At 40.5% G+C, this 23,419-nt stretch overlaps 1 protein-coding gene across 2 annotated transcripts in view; it reads left to right on the forward strand.

Annotated features, from left to right (window-relative positions):
• IL1RAPL1 (interleukin 1 receptor accessory protein like 1) overlaps positions 1 to 20,989 on the forward strand; it is a 2,314,681-nt gene extending 2,293,692 nt beyond the window's left edge. For both annotated transcript variants that reach the window (XM_077294673.1, XM_077294674.1), the window contains 2 exons: positions 16,692 to 16,862; positions 18,007 to 20,989. In XM_077294673.1, coding sequence (XP_077150788.1) covers positions 16,692 to 16,862; positions 18,007 to 18,725 — 890 coding nt within the window. In that variant the 3' untranslated portion in view covers positions 18,726 to 20,989. The remainder of the gene's footprint in view (positions 1 to 16,691; positions 16,863 to 18,006) is intronic.
• The last annotated feature ends 2,430 nt before the right edge of the window (positions 20,990 to 23,419 follow it).

Here is a 23,419-nt window from a genome sequence, read left to right on the forward strand (position 1 = left end):
ATTTTTTTGCTGGACAAGATGGCGTTTTCAGCTATAGCATTTTTATATGCTGTACATTTGTCTTTTTGATCACATTTTATTTTAGTGTTTGTTGTATGGTGAAAAAGCATAGTTTTTTGCCACTTTTTTTCTTTGGTGTTCACTTAAGGAGTTTTATAGATTAGATTATTCTGGATGTGGCGATACTAAATATGTGCACTTTCTTTGTTTAATTTTGTTTATAAATAAACATTTTTTCTTTTTATTTTTTTATTTGAAATAACAAAAAAGTTAAAATTTTTTAAACTTTTTTATTTTTTACTTTTTATTGTTAACTTTTATCACTCTGATTTCTAATACAATGTATTGCAGTGTACCAGGTTTACAATGCATTATATACAGTACAGACCAAAAGTTTGGACACACCTTCTCATTTAAAGATTTTTCTGTATTTTCATGACTATGAAAATTGTACATTCACACTGAAGGCATCAAAACTATGAATTAACACATGTGGAATTATATACCTAACAAAGAAGTGTGAAACAACTGAAATTATGTCTTACATTCTAGGATCTTCAAAGTAGCCACCTTTTGCTTTGATGACTGCTTTGCACACTCTTGGCATTCTCTTGAAGAGATTCAAGAGGTAGTCATCGGAAATGGTCTTCCAACAACTTGAAGGAGTTCAAAGGGATGTTTAGCACTTGCTGGCCCTTTTGCCTTCACTCTGCGGTCCAGCTCACCCCAAACCATCTCGATTGGGTTCAGGTCTGATGACTGTGGAGGCCAGGTCATCTGGCGTAGCACCCCATCACTCTCCTTCTTGGTCAAATAGCCCTTACACAGCCTGGAGGTGTGTTTGTGGTCATTGTCCTGTTGAAAAATAAATGATGGTCCAACTAAACGCAAACTGGATGGAATAGCATGCCACTGCAAGATGCTGTGGAAGCCATGCTGGTTCAGTATGCCTTCAATTTTAAATAAATCCCCAACAGTGTCACCAGCAAAGCACCCCCACACCATCACACCTCCTCCTTCATGCTTCACGGTGGGAACCAGGCATGTAGAGTCCATCGGTTCACCTTTTCTGTGTCACACAAAGACACAGTGGTTGGAACCAAAGATCTCAAATTTGGACTCATCAGACAAAAGCACAGATTTCCACTGGTCTAATGTCCATTCCTTGTGTTCTTTAGCCCAAACAAGTCTTTTCTGCTTGTTGCCTGTCCTTAGCAGTGGTTTCCAAGCAGCTATTTTACCATGAAGGCCTGCTGCACAAAGACTCCTCTTAACAGTTGTTGTAGAGATGTGTCTGCTGCTAGAACCCTGTGTGGCATTGACCTGGTCTCTAATCTGAGCTGCTGTTAACCTGCGATTTCTGAGGCTGGTGACTCGGGTAAACTTATCTTCAGAAGCAGAGGTGACTCTTGGTCTTCCTTTCCTGGGGTGGTCCTCATGTGAGCCAGTTTCTTTATAGCGCTTGATGGTTTTTGCCCAGCACTTGGGGACACTTTCAAAGTTTGCCCAATTTTTTGGACTGACTGACCTTCATTTCTTAAAGTAATGATGGCCACTCATTTTTATTTACTTAGCTGCTTTTTTCTTGCAATAATACGAATTTTAACAGTCTATTCAGTAGTACTATCAGCTGTGTATCCACCAGACTTCTGCACAACACAACTGATGGACCCAACCCCATTAACACTAGAAGTCCAAGAAATTTCGAGCTCCCCCTGAAGTCCTGAAAGACTTGAAAATGACCCTTAGTCCAAACTGACAACTCTGATGGCTCCAATTAGCATCCTTTCATTTGTAAATGTGGCCATTGCCAATCTGCAGGGGGCAAATGTGTTGATTGACCTTAACAAAGGTCTTGTAAGGGAGTGTAAACAAAAGAATGTAAGCTGCTCCTGAGTGTGTCTGCTCACCTCCCAGCTGCATTGTTGTGCAGGGGATATGCATAAGGTTGCTAACACCTTAGCAAATTTGCATGCAGCCTTTTGTGCTGTGGGGGATAAATAGGTGACTGCTTCACCTATTTTGTTCACAAGAAACAAAATGCAGAGAAGGCACACCATTCAACAGGCATTGGAACTGATCCTGAGCAACACCAACCCTTCTGACTCAGATGGAGAAGACATAGTCCTTCAACCGGATTCGGACTCTGAGCTGTCTTCAGGTTAGATTTTTCAAATTACCTATTTTTATTTCCTGACTATGTTTTTTAGCCTAGGTTCACATTTGAGAGAATTTTAGTTCCCTGCGAATCCAGCAGGGAACTTAGAAATTTTCTCAGCCTCCGCATGTTCCCCGCATGTGGGAGAGCGGGGAACGCGGTCCCTGGCAACCCGCTGTGTTTACTGGTTACCAGCTACACAGCGGTCTGCGGGGAGTGCAATTAGCACCCCCGCATCCCCCCTCCCCAGGGAATGCATCTTGAGGATTCATTGTTTCAGTGCTTTTTTGCTCAAATAAAACTAAACTAAATACATTATGTATAGTCTTTATATTATCAAATACAATAAACTGAATAGAACTAACTAGAAAATAAATGGCTAAACTCAATGGAAAACAATAACCTCCTGTGGTGCGACAGTAATGGCCTTAATTACAGAACAAAAGTTGGTGATTAGAGGATGTTAGCTAAAATCCTTCAGGTCATTCGACCCGTCTCTGGGTTCCAAAGGTAGAAATGTTAAATGACCCCTCTCTGGGACTTCTAGTGTTAATAAGGCAATAAATCCCACTTATTAAACCTGACAGGGTGAAGTGAAAACCATTCCCGGTGACTACCTCTTGAAGCTCATCAAGAGAATGCCAAAAGTGTGCAAAGCAGTCATCAAAGCAAAAGGTGGCACACTTTTTTGTTAAGTATATCATTCTACATGTTTTAATTCATAGTTTTGATGCCTTCAGTGTGAAAGTACAATTTTCATAGTCATGAAAATACAGAAAAATCTTTAAATGAGAAGGTGTTTCCAAACTTTTGGTCTGTAGTTTATGTTGATATTACTCTGACAGAAACCGCTTAGACCATGCTCTGAAGGTTGACTTGCCATGATGATGACCTGTCCCTCGTGATAACGTTGCAGGGCGCCGATCAGACAGGAGATGTTGTCTATATCCATAGAGGCATTTAAGGAATCAAATAGCCGGGGGCCATGCAGGCTCTGTTTCTGCTTGTGACAAATGGAGCACGACTATCATGTAAGTCATGTAAGTCAAGCTCCCAGCAGTGAACCCACTGGCACATTGCACAACTTTCTATGCCTAATAATGATTCATTTCAAAACCTGTACTGACTGAGGATGGCAGAGAAAACCAGGACATATGGGGTAGCTAGCTTTTCCTTGATAAACTAGCATACTTCCAGTATACTGTATAGACAGTATATGAGATCAATTATGGAAAGCATTGCAATCCCCAAGTACTTTCCTGTCACATACACTTTATACTTATTCTTTGATCTTTACCCAGACTTACTTTATAAGTAATTATTTTATGCATGTCATCTGGCTTGTTTTATTAAGCAATTGAGAACATATTGTATAAATGTCTTCTAACAGCTTAAATGCTTGATGTAAGAGAGTGATGAGAGTTAAAAAAGTTGTATTACATTAATGTAATGTTTCTCTACATTACACTGTTGGACTTTTAACTTGATGTTTAAGAAGCCATCATCCTTTTAGTCTAAGTACATCAGTTGCATGGAGTGAGGTTATCTATATGACTTCAAGAGAAATGGAAATTAATGGTCTATGATCCCTTAGATCTCTAAACACAATAGTACAACTTTTATTTTAAAGTTCAAAAATAGGATCTTGTAATTTTTAGGCTGGCTAAGATTTGTGTAAATACTCTTGCCAACATAAAATGTAATTCATTAGAAAAAAATATAATTTAGCTCTAGAAATGCTGGGATTTCTAAAGGTTGAAAAGATGCAACTATTAAATGAAATTGATCATTTGAGTCAGAATTTAGAAATGACACTGCTTCTTAAAAGTCTCTTTATTAAACTGTGGAAGCAAAAAGTAACATAATGAAGTTTTGATAAGTAGCTGATGTCTTTAATCAGAGAATATGGAATTAGTGATTGCAATCTAGTATGTAATGTTATTAGTCTCCTGGTATAATGAAGCAATGTTCCTCATAATGTAGCCAAAGATTGTACAGTGAAGTCGCAATGTAGTAAAGTGTAATCAGCCTACCTGTGTTCAATTAGTGCACAACATTCTATAACCGGAGTCCATGCAAAACGTTCATCGCAGAATGAAGCCAGCCCATAATAAGAGATCCATGAATTTAATATTTGATTGTCACACAACTCAGCAGTGTATATATGTAATTGAAAACAATGCATAGAATATAATTTTATAAAGGAAATAGCGCAAATAATAGAAAGAAATACATATAATCCTAATTATGAAGAATTTGATTAGTGTTATTTTAAAGCCTATTGAGTAATCAGTTTGTTAGGCTAGGTTCACATTGCGTTAGTGGGTGATCGCTAACGGACAGCGTTGCACAGCGAAAATGTCGCAATTAACACCGTGCAACGGGTCCGTTAGCGCACCCATTGACAGCAATGTAAATTTCGCCTGCAGCGCATCGCTAGCGCGTGCCTTTTTCGGCTCACGCTAGCGATGTGCCGTTCTTTTGTAGCACGCCTCGGACGCTGCTTGCAGCATCCGCGGCGCACCCGAGGTCCATTCCCCGCTCTCGCAGATCAGGGATCTGCGAGAGCGGGGACGTTAGCGCGACCCCTAAACGCGGCCCCTACAAATACATTGCGTTAGCACAATCTGCTAGCGCTAGCGCTAAACGGATTGCCCTAACGCAATGTGAACCTAGCCTTAGGCGCATGGATTCTTCCTCTGCACAGGATGAATCCCAAGCCTTGTCTTCTCCTGTGGTCTCCCATTAAGTCTTGACCACAGTGAACATTGCTGAGCCAAGATGTCGGTTTCAGCATTTTGCTCAGACTCGGGCTGTGTGCTTGGATACTGCTGCCTCTCCAGGTTCAGCTATAGTAACTGGCAATACTTAGCGGCGAGCAGTCACTCCTGAGACTAAGTCCAGGTTTCGCTCTAGTGAGCATGCTCCTGGGTCGACTTCTCGATGGTGGTCACCGGTCACATGCTCAGGTCCTGGTCCGGCGCCGAATTGGTCAGTGAGTAAGGTCCTGTCAGATTGACAGAAACTATAAAAGGATCTTTGATCTGACCTTCGGTGTGCTAAGATAATTTGTGTTATGTGTGTGGAACTCTACGTTGTTGTGGACTAGGTTGCGTGTGCTCTGGGCAGGCTTATCGCCTATTAGAATTCTAGCTTCTCTGGAGAGGAGTTTGTGTGTGTGCACAGGGCAGGCATTCAGCCCTTAGAATTCCAGCACCTCCAGAGAGGAGTATGTGTGTAGGCACTTGCTGTGTCTGAGTTCACCACCTGTTACCTTGCCCCAGTGGGGCTTGTGTACACCTGTAACGCTAACAGGATACGTGATTAGCACCATATTCACTCTGCGGCTGTGAACACAGTCCTGTTGCAGAGTTCCTTTCCATCACTGTGAGCAATTGGCACAGCCACATGCTTCTCCACTGAATGACTCTAATTCAGTGCCAGTCATTTATTTTGCTGCAAGTATCACCATTATCCTTTAGCTGCAGTTTTCCATCTCTGCACGGTGGATCCCGGGTGGCGAACAAACTTTACTATTATATTTTATTTAGTGTGTTCTGCCAACCTTAACATAGTATCTAACATTAGATTTCAACATGGTTGTCTGTTGAACAATCACCATCTATAGTCTCCAGCCACTCAGAAATTAATTAACCCTTTATAGGGCATAGAATTAGAAATCGTGTTATGCTGAATTGGGTGAAGTCAGGTCATTAAGGAAGGAGGAGTGTCTCTTTGGAGGCATATCACGCCATCCTCTTTGGTACTCTGAGGAGTTATAAGTAAGAACTGTTTAGGTGTAAAGATTATAAGGGATAACTCAGGAGACTCTTTGCATGGAACAAGACAACTTCAGGACACAGTTTTATAAGTGGTAAAGTATATTATCACACAGTGATGCAAACAGGTGCAGAGAGAAACTCAAGCCACAACACTTGGTGTAAATATTAAACGCAGCTTAACAGTCTATAGGAAACTTCAGAGGAAGATGCAATCATGCAGAAAGTCTATGAAGCACAATTATTCTTGAGGATACTGGACACGAATAAGTCCTTGGTAGTCCAAACACAGATAGATATGCTTATAAGGCAGTTTAAATAATATCTTAGCACAACCAGGGAGGCCTGGGTAAAAGTCTCAGGTTTAAGCAGAGCAGCAACAGCTTACATGTCCAGCAAATGCAGATGGAAACAAACACAAGCAGCCAGATGGAGGATTACTGGAAACCGATGTATGCAGCAGAAACTCAGAGCTGAGTAGCAGGATCTTCACACAGGTTCACAGGAGCAGGTGCAAGTGCAAAGCCAGGGAGTCACCAGGAGCTGGATGCAAGGCAGAATACTCTAGCACAGACCAAAGGCTGGGGTGGAGTTATATAGCAGGAAGACACAGTGCACATGATACCAAAGACGCCATCTTGGAAAATGGCAGTAATGCACAAAAGGTAATCAAAATGTTCAGAGTCCTGACATTACTCCCTCCTTAGAAGAGGCCTCAGGATGATCCTGGACCTGGTTTCTCAGGGAATCTTTGATGAAAATGAGAGATCTTCTGTTGGGCATTGATGTTTTCCACAGGTTCCCAAGAGTCTTCCTCAGGGGGATATCCCTGCCATCTTATCAGATATTGGAGCCGATTCCTGCGAATCCTGGAATCAATAATCTCCTCGGCCACAAATTGTTCTTGCCCATCAATCACCACAGGCTGTGGAGGAGGCACAACAGTCCCTGGAAGGTATTAGGAGATACAGGCTTTAGAAAAGATACATGAAAAACTGGGTGTACCTTCATAGTCCTAGGCAGCTTCAGACGGCAGGCCACAGAGCTCACAATACTGTTGATCTTGAAAGGGCCAATGAATTTCTGTCCAAGTTTTTGTGAAGGAACGTTTAACTTCAGATTCTTAGTTGATAACGACAAGGAATCTCCTACCTTGAACAAGGGTGCAGGTTTACGGAATCTATCAGCCGATCTCTTATAACGTTCTTGGGCCGTGGTCAGGGATTCCTTCAGAACCTCCAGATTTTGCCTCATCTCAGTCAGCCTTTCCTCAACTGCTGGAACCGGAAAAATAATCGGAGACCTAGTTAACATACATGGATGATAACCCAGATTAGCAAAGAAAGGAGTGAACGTAGTGGAGGCGCTCTGAGAATTGTTGTATGAAAATTCGGCTAACGGCAGTAATTCCAAACAATAATCTTGGAGATGGCTAATATAGCATCTTAGATATTGTTCCAACGTCTGGTTGGTACGCTCAGTCTGACCATTTGTCTGGGGATGGTAAGCGGAAGAGAGACAGACATTAATATTGAGTGCAGAGCAAAACCCATTCCAGAATCTTAAAGTGAACTGTACGCCACAGTCAGAGATGATCTCATCCGGGACCCCATGCAGCCGGAAGACATTCTGAATAACCAAGTTCACTGTATCCTTAGCTGAGGGGAGGCTGGTGCATGGAACAAAATGAGCGGCTTTAGTCAGGCGATCAACTACTACCATGATCGTATTCATGCCCCCTGATGTAGGCAGCTCCACAATAAAGTCCATTGATGTAGAACCCCAAGGTCGAGACGGAACAGGTAACGGTTGCAGGAGACCAATAGGTGCCACATGAGGAGTCTTGTAACGAGCACATACCTCGCAAGAGAGAACATAGTCCTTAGTATCCTTCAGGCAAGTTGGCCACCAGAAAAATCGGCTTAGGAACTCTTGTGTCTTCTGTACCCCCCTGTGACCAGCCAACTTGGAGTCATGTACCAACTTGAGGATCTGCAGACGGACGGCCTCAGGGATGTAGATATGTCGATCTCTGAACCACATGCCAACCTTAAAGACAAGATTAATATCAACAGGTGGGTTGACCAGAAATACATCACTGTCATAAGCCTCCCTGCACTTCTTCCACAAGTCCTGATTGTGGATAACTCCGATGAAATTGGCATCAGATAGAATGGTCTTGGACAGGGCTCCAGGTACGGAATCCACAGAATGGATTTGGGATAAAGCATCAGCCTTCCCATTAAGAGAACCTGGACGGTACAAGATAATAAAGTTAAATTGATTTAAAAATAAATTCCAACAAGCCTGACGAGGAGAAAGACATCTAGTGGATCTGAGGAACTCTAAATTGCGATGGTCAGTAAGCACTATGATCTGTTGTTCAGCTCCTTGCAGATGATGCCTCCATTCCTTGAAAGCCGCAATAATAGCCAGCAATTCCTTGTCTCCCACATCATAATTCTTCTCTGCTGAGGTTAGTGTACGGGAAAAAAAAGCACAAGGATGTAGCAGACCCTCCTCTCCAGTTCTTTGGGAGAGAGTAGCCCCTAAAGCATTATTAGAAGCGTCCACCTCCACAATGAAAGAAAGTGTTGGATCTGGGTGTATAAACAGCGGTGCTGAGGTGAAACAGATCTTAAGCCAATCAAAAGATTCTTGAGCCTCTGATGACCACTTAAAGGGCTTTTCTTTCTTTGTCATGGAAGTAATCGGACAGACAATATCAGAAAAATTTCGAATAAAACGTCTGTAGAAATTTGCAAAACCAATAAAACGTTGCACCTCCTTAACGTTCTTGGGTACCGGCCAGTCAAGGATAGCCTGAATCTTACCAGATTCCATGTTCAGCCCCTGGGTAGAGATGATATAACCTAAGAACTATATCTCAGAACGATGGAACTCGCATTTCTCCGGCTTGATATACAGATGGTTCTCTTTCAGATGTCTTAAAACAGCCCTGACATGTTCTTCATGTTCCTGTAGAGAGTCAGAAAAGATTAGAATATCGTCCAAATAGATCACCACAAACTGGTCCAACAAATCTCTGAAAATCTCATTAGCAAGGTGTTGAAACGTTGCAGGGGCATTACGAAGCCCGAAGGGCATCACGAGATATTCAAAGTGTCCATACCGGCATCGGAATGCTTTCTTCCACTCATCCCCTGGACGAATACGCACCAAATTATAAGCCCCACGAAGATCCAGTTTAGAGAATACCTTAGCATGGCGGACTCTTTCCAGTAATTCGGGAATCAGAGGCAAAGGGTAACGATTCCGTACGGTTACCTTATTGAGCTCTCGATAGTCCACACAGGGTCTCAGGGACCCATCCTTCTTCTTTACAAAAAATATAGGTGCCCCTGCTGGTGAAGAAGAAGGACATATGAAGCCTTTGGCCAGATTTTCATCAATATACTCCTTTAAGGCTTGAAGCTCAGGTGCCGCCAAAGGATATACGTTACCAAAAGGAATAGCTGCCCCAGGAAGCAACTCAATGGGACAGTAATAATGCCTGTGTGGAGGAAGCTGATCTGCATTCTTCTGGTCACAGATGTCAGAGAACTCTATATGCTGAAGGTAAAGTAAATACCTGTACCGGTGGTTCGGTAGCTGTGGACTCGGGGACAGCTTCAGCTAATGCTGAGTTGCTCCTTGTTGGAAAGATAATCTCCTTGGTCTCCCAGTTGATAGTTGGATTCTGAGAACGTAGCCAAGAGATGCCTAAAATCACAGGAAAATGAGGAGAAGAAATTAACAAGAAAGAGAGTTGCTCTTGATGATTAGGCTCCAACAAAATCTCAAGGGGTGCGGTCTCCTGATCCACAGGCCCGGAGATTAAAGGTGACCCATCCACTGTTTCCATGGTAATTGGAGAGGCTCTTTGCTGAATTTCAATACCATGTTCCTTGGCAAATGCGATATCCATAAAATTGCCACCTGCACCAGAGTCAATCATAGCTGCACTGGAAATCCACTGTCCTGTACACAGGATCTTAATTGGGAGAGAACAGTGAGAGTTCTTTTCATTTAGCTCCTTGGCTGGTGAAGTCATAGAAAGTGAATGGAATACAGCATTTAAAGGCAGGCTACATTCAGAGATGTCCGATTCATCATCATAGTTGTCATACTCCCCTACTGCTGCTAGCACCTTGTTAGGCCACTTGGGACACTTGGGACAGTTGATTAGAAAGTGGTCAGACTGGCCGCAGTAGAAACATAGACTTTCTCGTAGGTGATGCTCCCAGCGCTCATTACTCTCGTGCCTCTGAACAGAATCAATTTGCATGGGCACCTCCTCTACCTCTCGAGAAGTTTTACGTGCAGGCTCTTTGGAAGGAAGGGAAAATTTAGAAATACGGTTATATGCAGCAAACTTCTCCTGCCTACGCTCAGTAATGCGAATGTCAATGCGCACACAATGCTGTATAAATGTTTCTAGCTCTTGTGGTTTTTCAGAGCTAGCTAATTCATCCTTTACAATGCTAGATAGACCCCTTTTAAAAATAGGTAATTGTGCATAACTGTCCCAATTAGTATCTACAGCTAATCTCCTGAATTCAGTAGCATACTCAATAACAGAACGTTTAGCCTGGCGTAAAGACAATAAAGCAGATTCAGCGGTTGCATGGCAATTAGGGTCATCAAACGTTAATGCCATAGCGGCCCAAAAATCATCCAAATTATTTAACCGCGGGTCACGAGACTCAATCATAGGATTCGCCCAGGCGAGCGCTCGTGCGGTCAGCAGCATTATTACACACAATACTTTGGATCTATCATTAGGAAAATGGTCAGCATGCACATCAAAATATAGCATACATTGATTCACAAAGACACAAAATTTGTCGCGATCACCATTAAATCTGAATGGGGGCAACTTAGGTGGGCTAGCTGGTGGCGGTTGCCCAGATGGTAAAGTCGCTTGTGCAGCCATTTGCGTGCTTATGTCCTGAAAAGCCCATCCATATTGGGACTCTATACCAGCAAGTTTGTTTTCCTGGGCTGCCATGTGGGTGCTTAAGTCCTGCAAAGTTTGTCCAAACACTTGTTGATTGTGTTCAAAGCTTCCAAACTTCTTTTGCAGACCTTCCACATCTTTCTGCAGTGATCTAAATATGTAGAACACCTGCTCTAGTCTGCTTTCTGCAGTCATTGTTCCAGCAGTCTCCTCTTTTGAGGCTAGAGTATCCTGTAAAGATTATAAGGGATAACTCAGGAGACTCTTTGCATGGAACACGACAACTACAGGACACAGTTTTATAAGTGGTAAAGTATATTATCACACAGTGATGCAAACAGGTGCAGAGAGAAACTCAAGTCCACAACACTTGGTGTAAATATTAAACGCAGCTTAACAGTCTATAGGAAACTTCAGAGGAAAATGCAATCACGCAGAAAGTCTATGAAGCACTATTATTCTTGAGGATACTTGACACGAATAAGTCCTTGTAGTCCAAACACTGATAGATATGCTTATAAGGCAGTTCAAATAATATCGTAGCATAACCAGGGAGGCCTGGGTAAAAGTCTCAGGTTTAAGCAGAGCAGCAACAGCTTACATGTCCAGCAAATGCAGATGGAAACAAACACAAGCAGCCAGATGGAGGATTACTGGAAACCGATGTATGCAGCAGAAACTCAGAGCTGAGTAGCAGGATCTCCACATAGGTTCACAGGAGCAGGTGCAGGTGCAAAGCCAGGGAGTCACCAGGAGCTGGATGCAAGGCAGAATACCCTAGCACAGACTAAAGGCTGGGGTGGAGTTATATAGCAGGAAGACACAGTGCACATGAGACCAAAGACGCCATCTTGGAAAAGGGCAGTAATGCACAAAAGGTAATCAAAATGTTAAGAGTAGTGTTGAGCATTCCGATACTGCAAGTATCGGGTATCGGCCGATACTTGCTGTATCGGAATTCCGATACCGAGATCCGATATTTTTGTGATATCGGGTATCGGTATCGAAACAACATTAATGTAAAAATGTGTAAAAGAGAGAATTAAAATAAAAAATATTGCTATACTCACCTCTCCGACGCAGCCTGCACCTTACCGAGGGAAGCGGCAGCGTTCTTTGTTTAAAATTTGCGCTTTTCTTTCCTTTACGTGAGTCCCGGCTTGTGATTGGTTGCGTGCCGCCCATGTGACCGGGACGCAACCAATCACAGCAAGCCGTGACGTAATTTCAGGTCCTTCAGGATTTTAAAATTACGTTCCGGCGTTGTGATTGGTTGCGTCGCAGTCACATGGGCGACGCAACCAATCACAGCAAGCCGTGACGTAATTTCAGGTCCTTCAGGATTTTAAAATTACGTTCCGGCGTTGTGATTGGTTGCGTCGCAGTCACATGGGAGACGCAACCAATCACAAGCCGGGACGTCACGGGAGGCTGGACACGCGCCCATTTTAAAAAGCGCGCGTGTCCAGCCTCCCGTGACGTCACGGCTTGTGATTGGTTAATGGCGGCCATGTTGCCGGGACGCGGACCAATCACAGCAAGCCGTGACGTAATTTCGTCACGGCTTGCTATGATTGGTCCGCGTCCCGGCAACATGGCCGCCCTGACCAATCACAAGCCGGGACTTCACGTAACCAAGTAAAAGCGCGAATTTTAAACAAACAACGCTGCCGGTTCCCTCGCTGAGGTCCAGGCTGCGTCGGACAGGTGAGTATAGCGATATTTTTTATTTTAATTCTTTCTTTTACACATTTATATGGATCCCAGGGCCTGAAGGAGAGTTTCCTCTCCTTCAGACCCTGGGAACCATCAGGAATACCGTCCGATACTTGAGTCCCATTGACTTGTATTGGTATCGGGTATCGGTATCGGATTGGATCCGATACTTTGCCGGTATCGGCCGATACTTTCCGATACCGATACTTTCAAGTATCGGACGGTATCGCTCAACACTAGTTAAGAGTCCTGACATCAGGCTGTAAATGCATCAATTTTGTCAATTATTTTACTGGGACTTGTACTATTGGTAAGACCTTACACATCTCTGAATAAAGAACCAATTTGAGGTGAGTTGAACTTTGAGCAACTGATAGGAGTATTCATCAGCCAGTGCTGGCACTGTAAATAAATAATTAAAAAAAGGTGGTGGGTTCTCCCATCTTTTTGATAACCTGCCAGGCAAAATTCACATCTGGGGCTGCAACTCTCAGCTGTAAGCTTCAGCAAGGCTGGTTAGCAAGAATAGGAGTCCCCAATTTTTTAATTACCTAAAAAAATTAAAACAATGGGGTGGGGTCCCCCCATTTTGACAACCATCCTTGCTAAAGCAGATAGCTGGGGGCTGGAACTCTCAGGCTGGTAAGGGGCCATGGATGTTGCCCCCTCAACTTAAAAATAGTGGCCTGCAGCAGACAAAAAAGGCACATCTATTAGATTCTGCTGCTTTGCCCGGCTTTTCACACTTGCCCTGTAGCAGTGGCAAGTGGAGTTCATACTTCTGGGGTTGATGTCACCTTTGTGCAGTCAGGTGACATCAAGCTCATGGCTTAGTAATGAAGAGGCATCGATAAGACACCTATCCATCACTAATTCTATAGTTAAATGGTAAATAAAGACAGCCAGAATAAAATCTATTATTTGAAATAAAACTAAATAGACTTTTACTTTTTTATTTAAAATAACAAACACACAAATACAGTTATACTCACCTAACGTCTAATTCCACTGATTTCCCTGTCTCCTGTAAAAAAAAATAAAAAAACAACAATATCCCTCACCTGCCTTTCATTCTGTCCCATCCTGTAATACATGTCTGGGGGTTAAACAGTTTTCAACCTGGACGGTGCCCAGATGTGAACGTCTATGCTGAGAACCACTGGGAAAAGAGCGAGCTCAGACTCAATGACTAGCGGTGATGTCATTGAAGTTACCACAGGTTTCTGAGGCTGCTTTCCCAGCCTGGCTAAACTACTGTGACTTTAGTGAGATCCCCGCTAGCACAGTGAGAAAAAGTCTCATGATGCAGAGACGAGTTCACCGCAGTTCAAATTCACCGCACTGAAATTCTTCCACTGAACTGTGGTGAACTTGCCTCTGCACTGTGAGACTTTTTCTCACTGTGTTAGTTGGGATCTCACCGAGGTCACCACAGTTCAATGGCCCAGTTGTGAATGCAGTCTCAGTGACCTGCTGTAACCTCGATGATGTCACTGATGTTGTGCTCGCAGCAGCTCATTCATCAGTGGTTCTCAGCCTGGATGTTCACATCTTAGCATGTTAACGTTGAAAACTATTAATTCCCAGACATGTATTATGGCTGGTGATGAGCGAATATACTCGTTACTCGAGATTTCTCCAGCATGCTCGGGGGTCCTCTGAGTATTTTTTTAGCACTCGGAGATTTAGTTTTCAGCACCGCAGCTGAATGATTTACATCTCTTAGCCAGCATAAGTACATGTGGGGGTTGCCTGGTTGCTAGGGAATCCCCACATGTACTTATGCTGGCAAACAGATGTAAATCATTCAGCTGCGGCAATAAACACTAAATCTCCGAGCACTAAAAAATACTCGGAGGACCCCCGAGCATGCTCAAGAAATCTTGAGTACCAAGTATATTCGCTCATCACTAATTATGGCATTGGACAGAATGATGGAGAGGTGGGGGATATTTTTTTTATTTTTGATTTATTACTAGTGTTGAGCATTCTGATACCGCAAGTATCGGGTATCGGCCGATACTTGCGGTATCGGAATTCCGATACCGAGTTCCGATATTTTTGTGATATCGGAAATCGGAATCGGAAGTTCCCAGTGTATGGTTCCCAGGGTCTGGAGGAGAGGAGACTCTCCTTCAGGCCCTGGGATCCATATTCATGTAAAAAATAAAGAATTAAAATAAAAAATATGGATATACTCACCCGTCCGGCGGCCCCTGGACCTTACCGATGTGACCGGCAGCCTCCGTTCCTAAGAATGAGGAGTTTAGGACCTGTGATGATGTTGCGGCTTGTGATTGGTCTTTATTTTTTACATGAATATGGATCCCAGGGCCTGAAGGAGAGTTTCCTCTCCTTCAGACCCTGGGAACCATCCAGGATAGCTTCCGATACTTGTGTCCCATTGACTTGTATTGGTATCGGGTATCGGTATCGGCGATATCCGATATTTTTCGGGTATACTATCCGATACCGATACTTTCAAGTATCGGAAGGTATCGCTCAACACTATTTATTACATAAGATGAGGGTTTTTGTGAAATGGGTGTTAGGTGAGTATAAATATGTTTGTTATTTTTAAATAAAAAAGTTAATTGTGTTTTGTATTACTTAAAATAAAATGCTTTGTTCTTTGTCCTCATTTACCATATAACTAAAGAATTAGTAATGGATAGGTGTCTTATATACTCCTCTACATCACTAAGCCATGGGCTTGATGTCATTGGACAATACAAAGCTGACATCAACATCAAAAATATGAACCCCACTTGCCACCGCTATAGGGCATGTGGGAAGAGCCAGGAATAGCACCAGAATTGGTGCATCTAATAGAGGTGCCTTTTCTGGGTGGTTGCAAGCTGGTATCCTTACCAGCCTGAGAATTCCAGCCCCCAGCTCCCTGCTTTAGCAAGGCTGGGTGTAAAAATGAGGGGAAAACACTTTTTAAATTATGTATTTAAGTGGTTAAAAAAGTGTTTGATAACCAGCCTTGCTGAAGCTTACAGCCGAAATTTGCAGCCCTCAGCTGAGAGTTTTACATGACTGGTTATCAAAAATACAGGGTAACCCATGCTGTTTTTTAAACAAATTATTTAATTACAGCGCAGGCGCCGGCTGATGAATACTCCTATCAGCTGCTCTCACTGTTATTAGTGGCAGCAGGCATCGGCTGACTGGAGCAGTAGTCCCACCAGCCAACACCAATGAGAGGAGGAAAACTTAATACCTCCGATCACAGCTGTGTGCTGAGGGTACCGCAGCTTTCTGACCAGTGGTAATGAATTTACAGCCGCTCATAAGCGGTGTTTGCCTCTCGGTCATGCACATGACAGTGTGGCAAACATTGAATGTTCAAGCCCTCAATTTAAGTGAATGGGGTCCATGTTCAGGTTCGTGTCCAAATACTGTTCTGGAACCCAAATCCAAACATTTTGTAACTGTTTAGCCGAACCAACCGGATTTGAACATGCAGGTGTCCACCCATCTCTAATAATGATTTAGTGGGGTGAAGTCATGAAGTTATGTGAGGCCTACTATGCAATGGGAGTGCCAAAGTGTTAAGAAGACAAAAATGAAAACTGGAGGGAAGGAAGGAAGCCAAAGGAGGACTGTGTGAAAAGCTACAGCACCAGGACAAATCTGAATCAACCTTTGAGCATAAGAAATGGCTTTTTCCAGCAACTTTCTATATATTTGACTTCATTGTTTTTATCAATGTTAGTTTTGAAACAATGTGCTGCAAGTATAATTTTTCTTCTTCTAATTTTTAATTGACATTACGGTAATTAAATATCCTATTACTACAGGCATAACCATAGGATGACAGTGGATGGCCCTTAAGCTTCAAACCCCGCAGCTTAAGGTGATAATTTATTTCTAATGCCAGCAAGGATTTTTTCAACAATACAGTTGAAAACCTGAAAAGCAATGAACATCTTGTGTTAAAAGTTCTAATTTGATTTTACAATTATTTGATGATGTAATGAAAAACATGATACTATTCTCATGCTATTGATCATGGTGGCTGATTCTTGAGCTGTTTTGTACTTTGTCATTAAGCTTTCCTTTTTCATTTCAGATAACAAGGATTTTGATGCATATTTATCATATACAAAAGTAGACCCTGATCAATGGAACCAGGAGACTGGAGAAGAAGAGAGATTTGCACTGGAAATATTACCTGATATGCTTGAAAAACATTATGGTTATAAACTGTTCATACCCGACAGAGACTTAATTCCAACAGGAAGTAAGTTGTGTGTATTTTAAGCATAATTATTGTTTAATAAAGGCCTTTAATGTTGTAACAAGGGGTTAGTGTAATATTGTATACTGGGAATTCCAACCTTTCAGTAGTTTCTTTCCCACTCCCTCTACACTTTGGTGCATACAGGGAGCCCTAAGCTGGAAACCTTACTCGATTATGAGTTTTTATTTTAACATGACAAATTGAATTGACTCACCTTGGAAACAATTTTTAAATTAACCATGGCCCCCAAATTTGCCATTAGTATCTGACAGAAGCATATCCCAGTGCATTGACTGTCATGTATCGCAGAGAGCCAATAATAATTATTCAAGTATTAAAAAAAGTTTTTAATATTCATTGATAAAAGAATGCATATTTCCCATTACTGCTTTCATAACAGATTAAAAAGAATATTACTTATTATGTATACTATAAAAATAATGCATAAAATAGGTCCAATTAATAACAACTTGTTCCACAAAAATAAGCACTCATATGGCTACATCAATGAAAGATTAAAACAGTCTTGACACGTGGAAAGAAGTGACACAAAATGGCATTTTCTACTAAAATTATTTTTTTATGTGCAAACCTACTAATCTTTTATTTGCACTGCTCCAGTCAGTCTCCAGCAGTATGTGACCTGCTGGGTTGCTCAAGTCTTTGCTGAGCAATCCGGAAATCACAACTCAATGTAAGTTTATGAGAGACAAAACAAAGCCAGAACAAGACCCTTATAGACTCACACTGAGAGGTTGTAAGTGGTCTCTGTGACTTCCAGTCAGTCAGAAGTTGCAGTAACAAGATGGCCTCTTGTCACCAGAGAAGACAGAAGCTGGTAAATATAAGACCAGAGGCAGGGATCTTACATTAGTAGCACCACTTCAGTGGTGAAATAAAAAAACCTCTGAATTGTTACGTTAATAAATAATACCAATTTAATTGTCCATCAAAATGGTGACATTACAAGAAAAACAGACTCAGAAAAAAACAAGCACCCATGCAGATTTTAGAAAATGGCATGGCTCTTAAAACACGATTATGAAAACATGTCAAAAATAGACTATCTAGGAGTAATATCTTTGAATTAGATGAAAAATATGTTCCATGAATATCTCTACTAATTCTATTTTTTATCCCTCAGCATACATTGAAGATGTGGCAAGATGTGTTGACCAAAGTAAAAGGCTTATTATTGTCATGACTCCCACTTATGTTGTAAGAAGAGGTTGGAGTATATTTGAATTAGAAACCAGACTTCGGAATATGTTGGTCACTGGAGAAATAAAAGTGATACTGATTGAATGCAGTGAACTACGTGGGATTATGAATTACCAAGAAGTGGAAACTCTGAAACATACAATTAAGCTCCTAACTGTTATCAAATGGCATGGGCCGAAATGCAGCAAGTTGAATTCAAAATTCTGGAAACGTTTACAATATGAAATGCCTTTTAAAAGAATAGAACCCATCACACATGAGCAGGTTTTAGATGTCAGTGAGCAGGGACCTTTCGGGGAACTGCAGACGGTCTCAGCAATCTCCATGGCTGCTGCCACTTCCACTGCCCTAGCCACTGCCCATCCTGACATACGTTCTACTTTTCATAACACTTACCATACACAAATGCGGCAGAAACACTATTATAGAAGCTATGAATATGATGTACCTCCTACTGGCACCCTGCCTCTTACCTCAATAGGTAATCAGCATACTTATTGCAACATACCTATGACACTAATTAATGGACAGCGGCCACAGACAAAAACAAACAGGGAGCAGCACCCAGATGAAGCTCACACAAACAGTGCTATCTTGCCACTTTTGCCAAGGGAGACAAGTATATCTAGCGTCATCTGGTGACAGGAATGGTAGGGGCTCGTCAGCCCCCCACTACATAGTTGGAAGCGGAAAATGCAGTCTGGTGCCTGGAACTTCATCCTTGACTGCTGCTGTTAAACATGCATTACAATCGTAAACAATTGAGGAAAAACAGGGTCTTGTACATATTTTTGCAATTTATTTGTAGCATCAGTGTCTTCCTGTTTTACCCATGTCTCTTGCCATTGCATTTTTTACTTTGTTTTATATGTCAATGAAATTTGTCTAGTTAATTTTTTTCTAAAAAAGAATAGACTGATGTATAGATAGGACACATCTTTTTTTCTGCCTTTGCTTTAAATATAGTTTTAGCATTCTCTTTCATTTTTCCCTATTTTTTGGAATGCTTGGTCAACCTACTGGATAAGGAGGAACATTCATTTATTGGCTTTTTTAGAATTATACATAAATGGTCTTCATTGTCAAAGGAGGAAAGTACAGTATGCAAGATTCAAAGGACTCATTTTTTAAGATAACCAGCAGAGCTCACTTTTTATTCCATTTGCCCAGCCTACCCGATGGCAGCATGCTTGGTTACACTTCAAGATGGTCTGATTGTTTAACTTTCAACTAACTTATATGTCTGTCAAACAACAAGATACCTGGTCTGTATTTATTGCTTTGCAGTAACATAGATCCTAGAAAGCAATTTAATGGAAAATGTATTTTTTTTTTATTTACCCACCATTACGTTTTTTTTTTGTTGAATTTGCTTTATATATACATTTTGAGGGAAGGGAGGGTGTAATCATCCAAGTTTATTCTTAATATTTTTTTTTCTAATTTGAGATATGTCTTGATATGCTACAGTACTCTAGCCTAAAGCTACTTGCATCGTTGAAGCTATTTTTGTATGGTGGAATCCATACCAAAGCAGAGAAAGACCTTGTTACTAACACAGACTCCTGTAATACTTTTCAAATTGTTTTTGCCTTATTGGTATTCATTCTTCAAAATATAACTTTATCAGCTTAAAGGCAATTTAAAATAGAACTCAGGAGGTAATGAACACCAGATGTGAACGTCAACATGCATAAGCCTTTCCAACAGATTTGCTGTTTATAAAAATTAATCAGACCTAAAAATGTTAAACTCATTTTATTGAATAAAGAAATATGTTTATTTTTAAGAAAAAAAAGGCTTCTATGTTTGAGAGGTGAAATACTCTGTGTTTACCATTATTTCTAAAAGTGTGTATGTTGTGCAGTGCTTTGACTTTACATCATATTGGTTCACAGCTGTGTCTTTTCAACAATTTGCAACAGTTTTTTTTATAAAAAAAATATATTAGATCATACACATAACAAGATCTGGACAAAATACTATGAAGATGATATTTATATACTGATGAGAAATTATTTAGCAGAGGTAATAGTTTTAGTGATTTACAAGACCAGAGTAGAAGTAGTGTTCCAAATATTATGATATGGTACAGACAGATGAGTCATTGATTTATCAGAGAACCAATAAGAAGATTATTTGATACCTAATTTTGGTTTTGAAAATGTACTGATAGATCACATACAATAGAACACACTAACTCACATGACTGCATGTAAAACTAACTAGTCTCAACACATAATGTGCACATGTTTCACCAATAATAAAATTATGCTCATTTATATTATTTTTTTGCATGTTTTTTGGATGGAGTGGATTTCTTATCATGCTTTCTTAAAACAAAAAGGTCTGGAAAAAAAATCACAATTAAAATGCTATCAAATTCTATTAAAAGTATTCTTGTCTGACTTAATAATTAATCATTTATTTAGATTTTATTTTACTTTTTTAAAATGATTATGTTAAAAGCAAGATATAACTCAAACAATTGGAAATGGGACCTGACATAATTTGCCACATTTTTTAAAGTTAGTCATGTCAGACACATTATTTATATGCATTTTACTTTTCATTCTCTTTAAATCTTTTTTTGTGAAATAAAGTAATTTTTTTCCTTTTCACTAATTTTGAGTTAACATTGTCTTAAATTGGCGCTGAAAGTAACTACACTTCAATTTATCAAAAACATTAAAATAATGGAAAATGCAAATGGACTTATATATCACAAAAAGAGAAAATGCTTAAAAACAACTGGTCAATTAGGACAACAGTATCTTTATTAGACTTTAAAGGCAGAAAATTCACAATATTGTTGTATGCCATTCTTGCAAAAATTGAGCAGATAATGCTGTCCTTAAATTTGCAACCAATGAATATTAATTATTAATGATCCTAACACAGTTTTGAAAAAGAAAATGAAAACAACTTTAAAACATCTAAATAATCAAAATCAATAATTGGCCTATACATGTGTATTAATTGTGAAGCTCAGTGTGTCCATAGTTTTAAATATTTCAACTTAGCGCAGATACACATGGATTATTTTTTATGTGCTTAACCATGAGCTGTTATGATTACAATTAATAATTTATTAGGAAAGTCCTTTAACAATTTTAAAGACTGTACAAATGGAAATAGAGTTTCAGAGGTGCTAGCATATTGAAAAACATACCAGATGCAAATAATAGAACAACACCACACAATTGTCCGAATAATAGTTATGCAATATTAACACATGTATTTGCGCTAAAAATGTATCCCTCAGAAAGGTAGTTCAAAATGTATTGAAACCACATTTGTATTGAAACAAGCTGAGTATCAAGGAAGCACTTGGACTGCACTCTCAATGACTGGCAGATTAAAGGGTCAGAGTTATGCAACTACAGTGACACCTGCAAATAAGAGTAGTTGGTACTTAAATTACCTCATAGTAGCAGATAACAGGACTGTCCAGTTGAATCTCCAGAAGATCTAACTTTCTCTTCTGTCATCACTGATAACACAGGTCAACAAAAAAAAATTTTTTTTCTGGTGTCCAAAATATTTTAATGAATTTGGGGTATTTTTGGGGTGCTGATTCTGAATATGCTATCAGTTTTGCCAGATTGGCTCAAGTTTTTGAGATTTTTGGTATCTTATTTATAGCACTTGTTGGTAAATGCGACGCATCATCTCATTAATTTCTTTGGATTAGTACTTGAACTGAGCAGTTCTCAATATAGTTTTGTGTTAATTAGTGTTCTAAAAGTTTGTTCATAGCTTGATTTTTGCACTAACTTTATGTTGTTGTCTGTTTTCCAGTGAAAAGCATGAACTCATCAAGAAGAAGTTGTCTTAACGATCCAGACTCATTCTGTTACATTTGTGGTGAATACACACTGCCAAAACATAGAAGAAACATAACAGACTTCGTAAAAAAAGTGTATTTTGCCTATTTTGGGGTTATGCTTGGGGACCAAGACAAGTTTTGGGCACCACACATAGTGTGCAAAGCATGTATCAAATTATTACGAAAATGGAGCAAAGGACAAAGAAAAAGCTTCAAATTTGGTGTTCCAATGGTGTGGAGAGAGCCAAAAAATCATCATGATGACTGTTATTTCTGTGCAGTGCAAGTGCAAGGATTCAATAAGCATAAGAAACGAAAATGGGAGTAACATGGAATCTGCAAGAACGCCTGTCCCTCATTGTGAAGATGTGCCTGTACCTGTGTTTACCATAAATAACAGTCATCATGATGATTTTTTGGCTCTCTCCACACCATTGGAACACCAAATTTGAAGCTTTTTCTTTGTCCTTTGCTCCATTTTCGTAATAATTCGATACATGCTTTGCACACTATGTGTGGTGCCCAAAACTTGTCTTGGTCCCCAAGCATAACCCCAAAATAGGCAAAATACACTTTTTTTTACGAAGTCTGTTATGTTTCTTCTATGTTTTGGCAGTGTGTATTCACCACAAATGTAACAGAATGAGTCTGGATCGTTAAGACAACTTCTTCTTGATGAGTTCATGCTTTTCACTGGAAAACAGACAACAACATAAAGTTAGTGCAAAAATCAAGCTATGAACAAACTTTTAGAACACTAATTAACACAAAACTATATTGAGAACTGCTCAGTTCACGTACTAATCCAAAGAAATTAATGAGATGATGCGTCGCATTTACCAACAAGTGCTATAAATAATATACCAAAAATCTCAAAAACTTGAGCCAATCTGGCAAAACTGATGACATATTCAGAATCAGCACCCCAAAAATACCCTAAATTCGATGAAATATCTTTGGCACCAAAAATGCTGTTGACCAGTGTAATCATACGGAGAACACTGACATACGTTTCTGCTGTGCCAACCAGAAAATAACCACCGGACAGTCCTGTTATCTGCTACTATGAGGTAATTTATGTACCAACAACTCTTATTTGCAGGTGTCACTGTAGTTGCATAACTCTGACCCTTTACTCTGCCTGTCTTTGAGAGTGCAGTACTAGTGCCTCCTGACACTCAGCTTATTTCAATACAACTGTGGTCTCAATGCATTTTGAACTACCTTTCTTAGGCTACTTTCACATTAGCGTCATGCACCGACACATACTGTGGAAGCACCAGACAACGGGGGCAGCGGATGCTGTTTTTCAACGCATCCGCTGCCCCATTGTGAGGTGCGGGGAGGAGGGGGCGGAGTTCCGGCCTCTAAGTATTTTGTAGCTGTGAAAGATATTTTTCACTGAATTTATTCTTAAGTAAAGCACTGTTGTGTGACTAGCAGAACTAGTAAAAGTAAATGACTGTTCTGGTCTCAAAATTGTGAGGGTCACTTTTCAGGCCAGTTC

This window comes from Ranitomeya variabilis, chromosome 3, assembly GCF_051348905.1.
Source record: "Ranitomeya variabilis isolate aRanVar5 chromosome 3, aRanVar5.hap1, whole genome shotgun sequence".
Classification (NCBI taxonomy): domain Eukaryota; kingdom Metazoa; phylum Chordata; class Amphibia; order Anura; family Dendrobatidae; genus Ranitomeya; species Ranitomeya variabilis.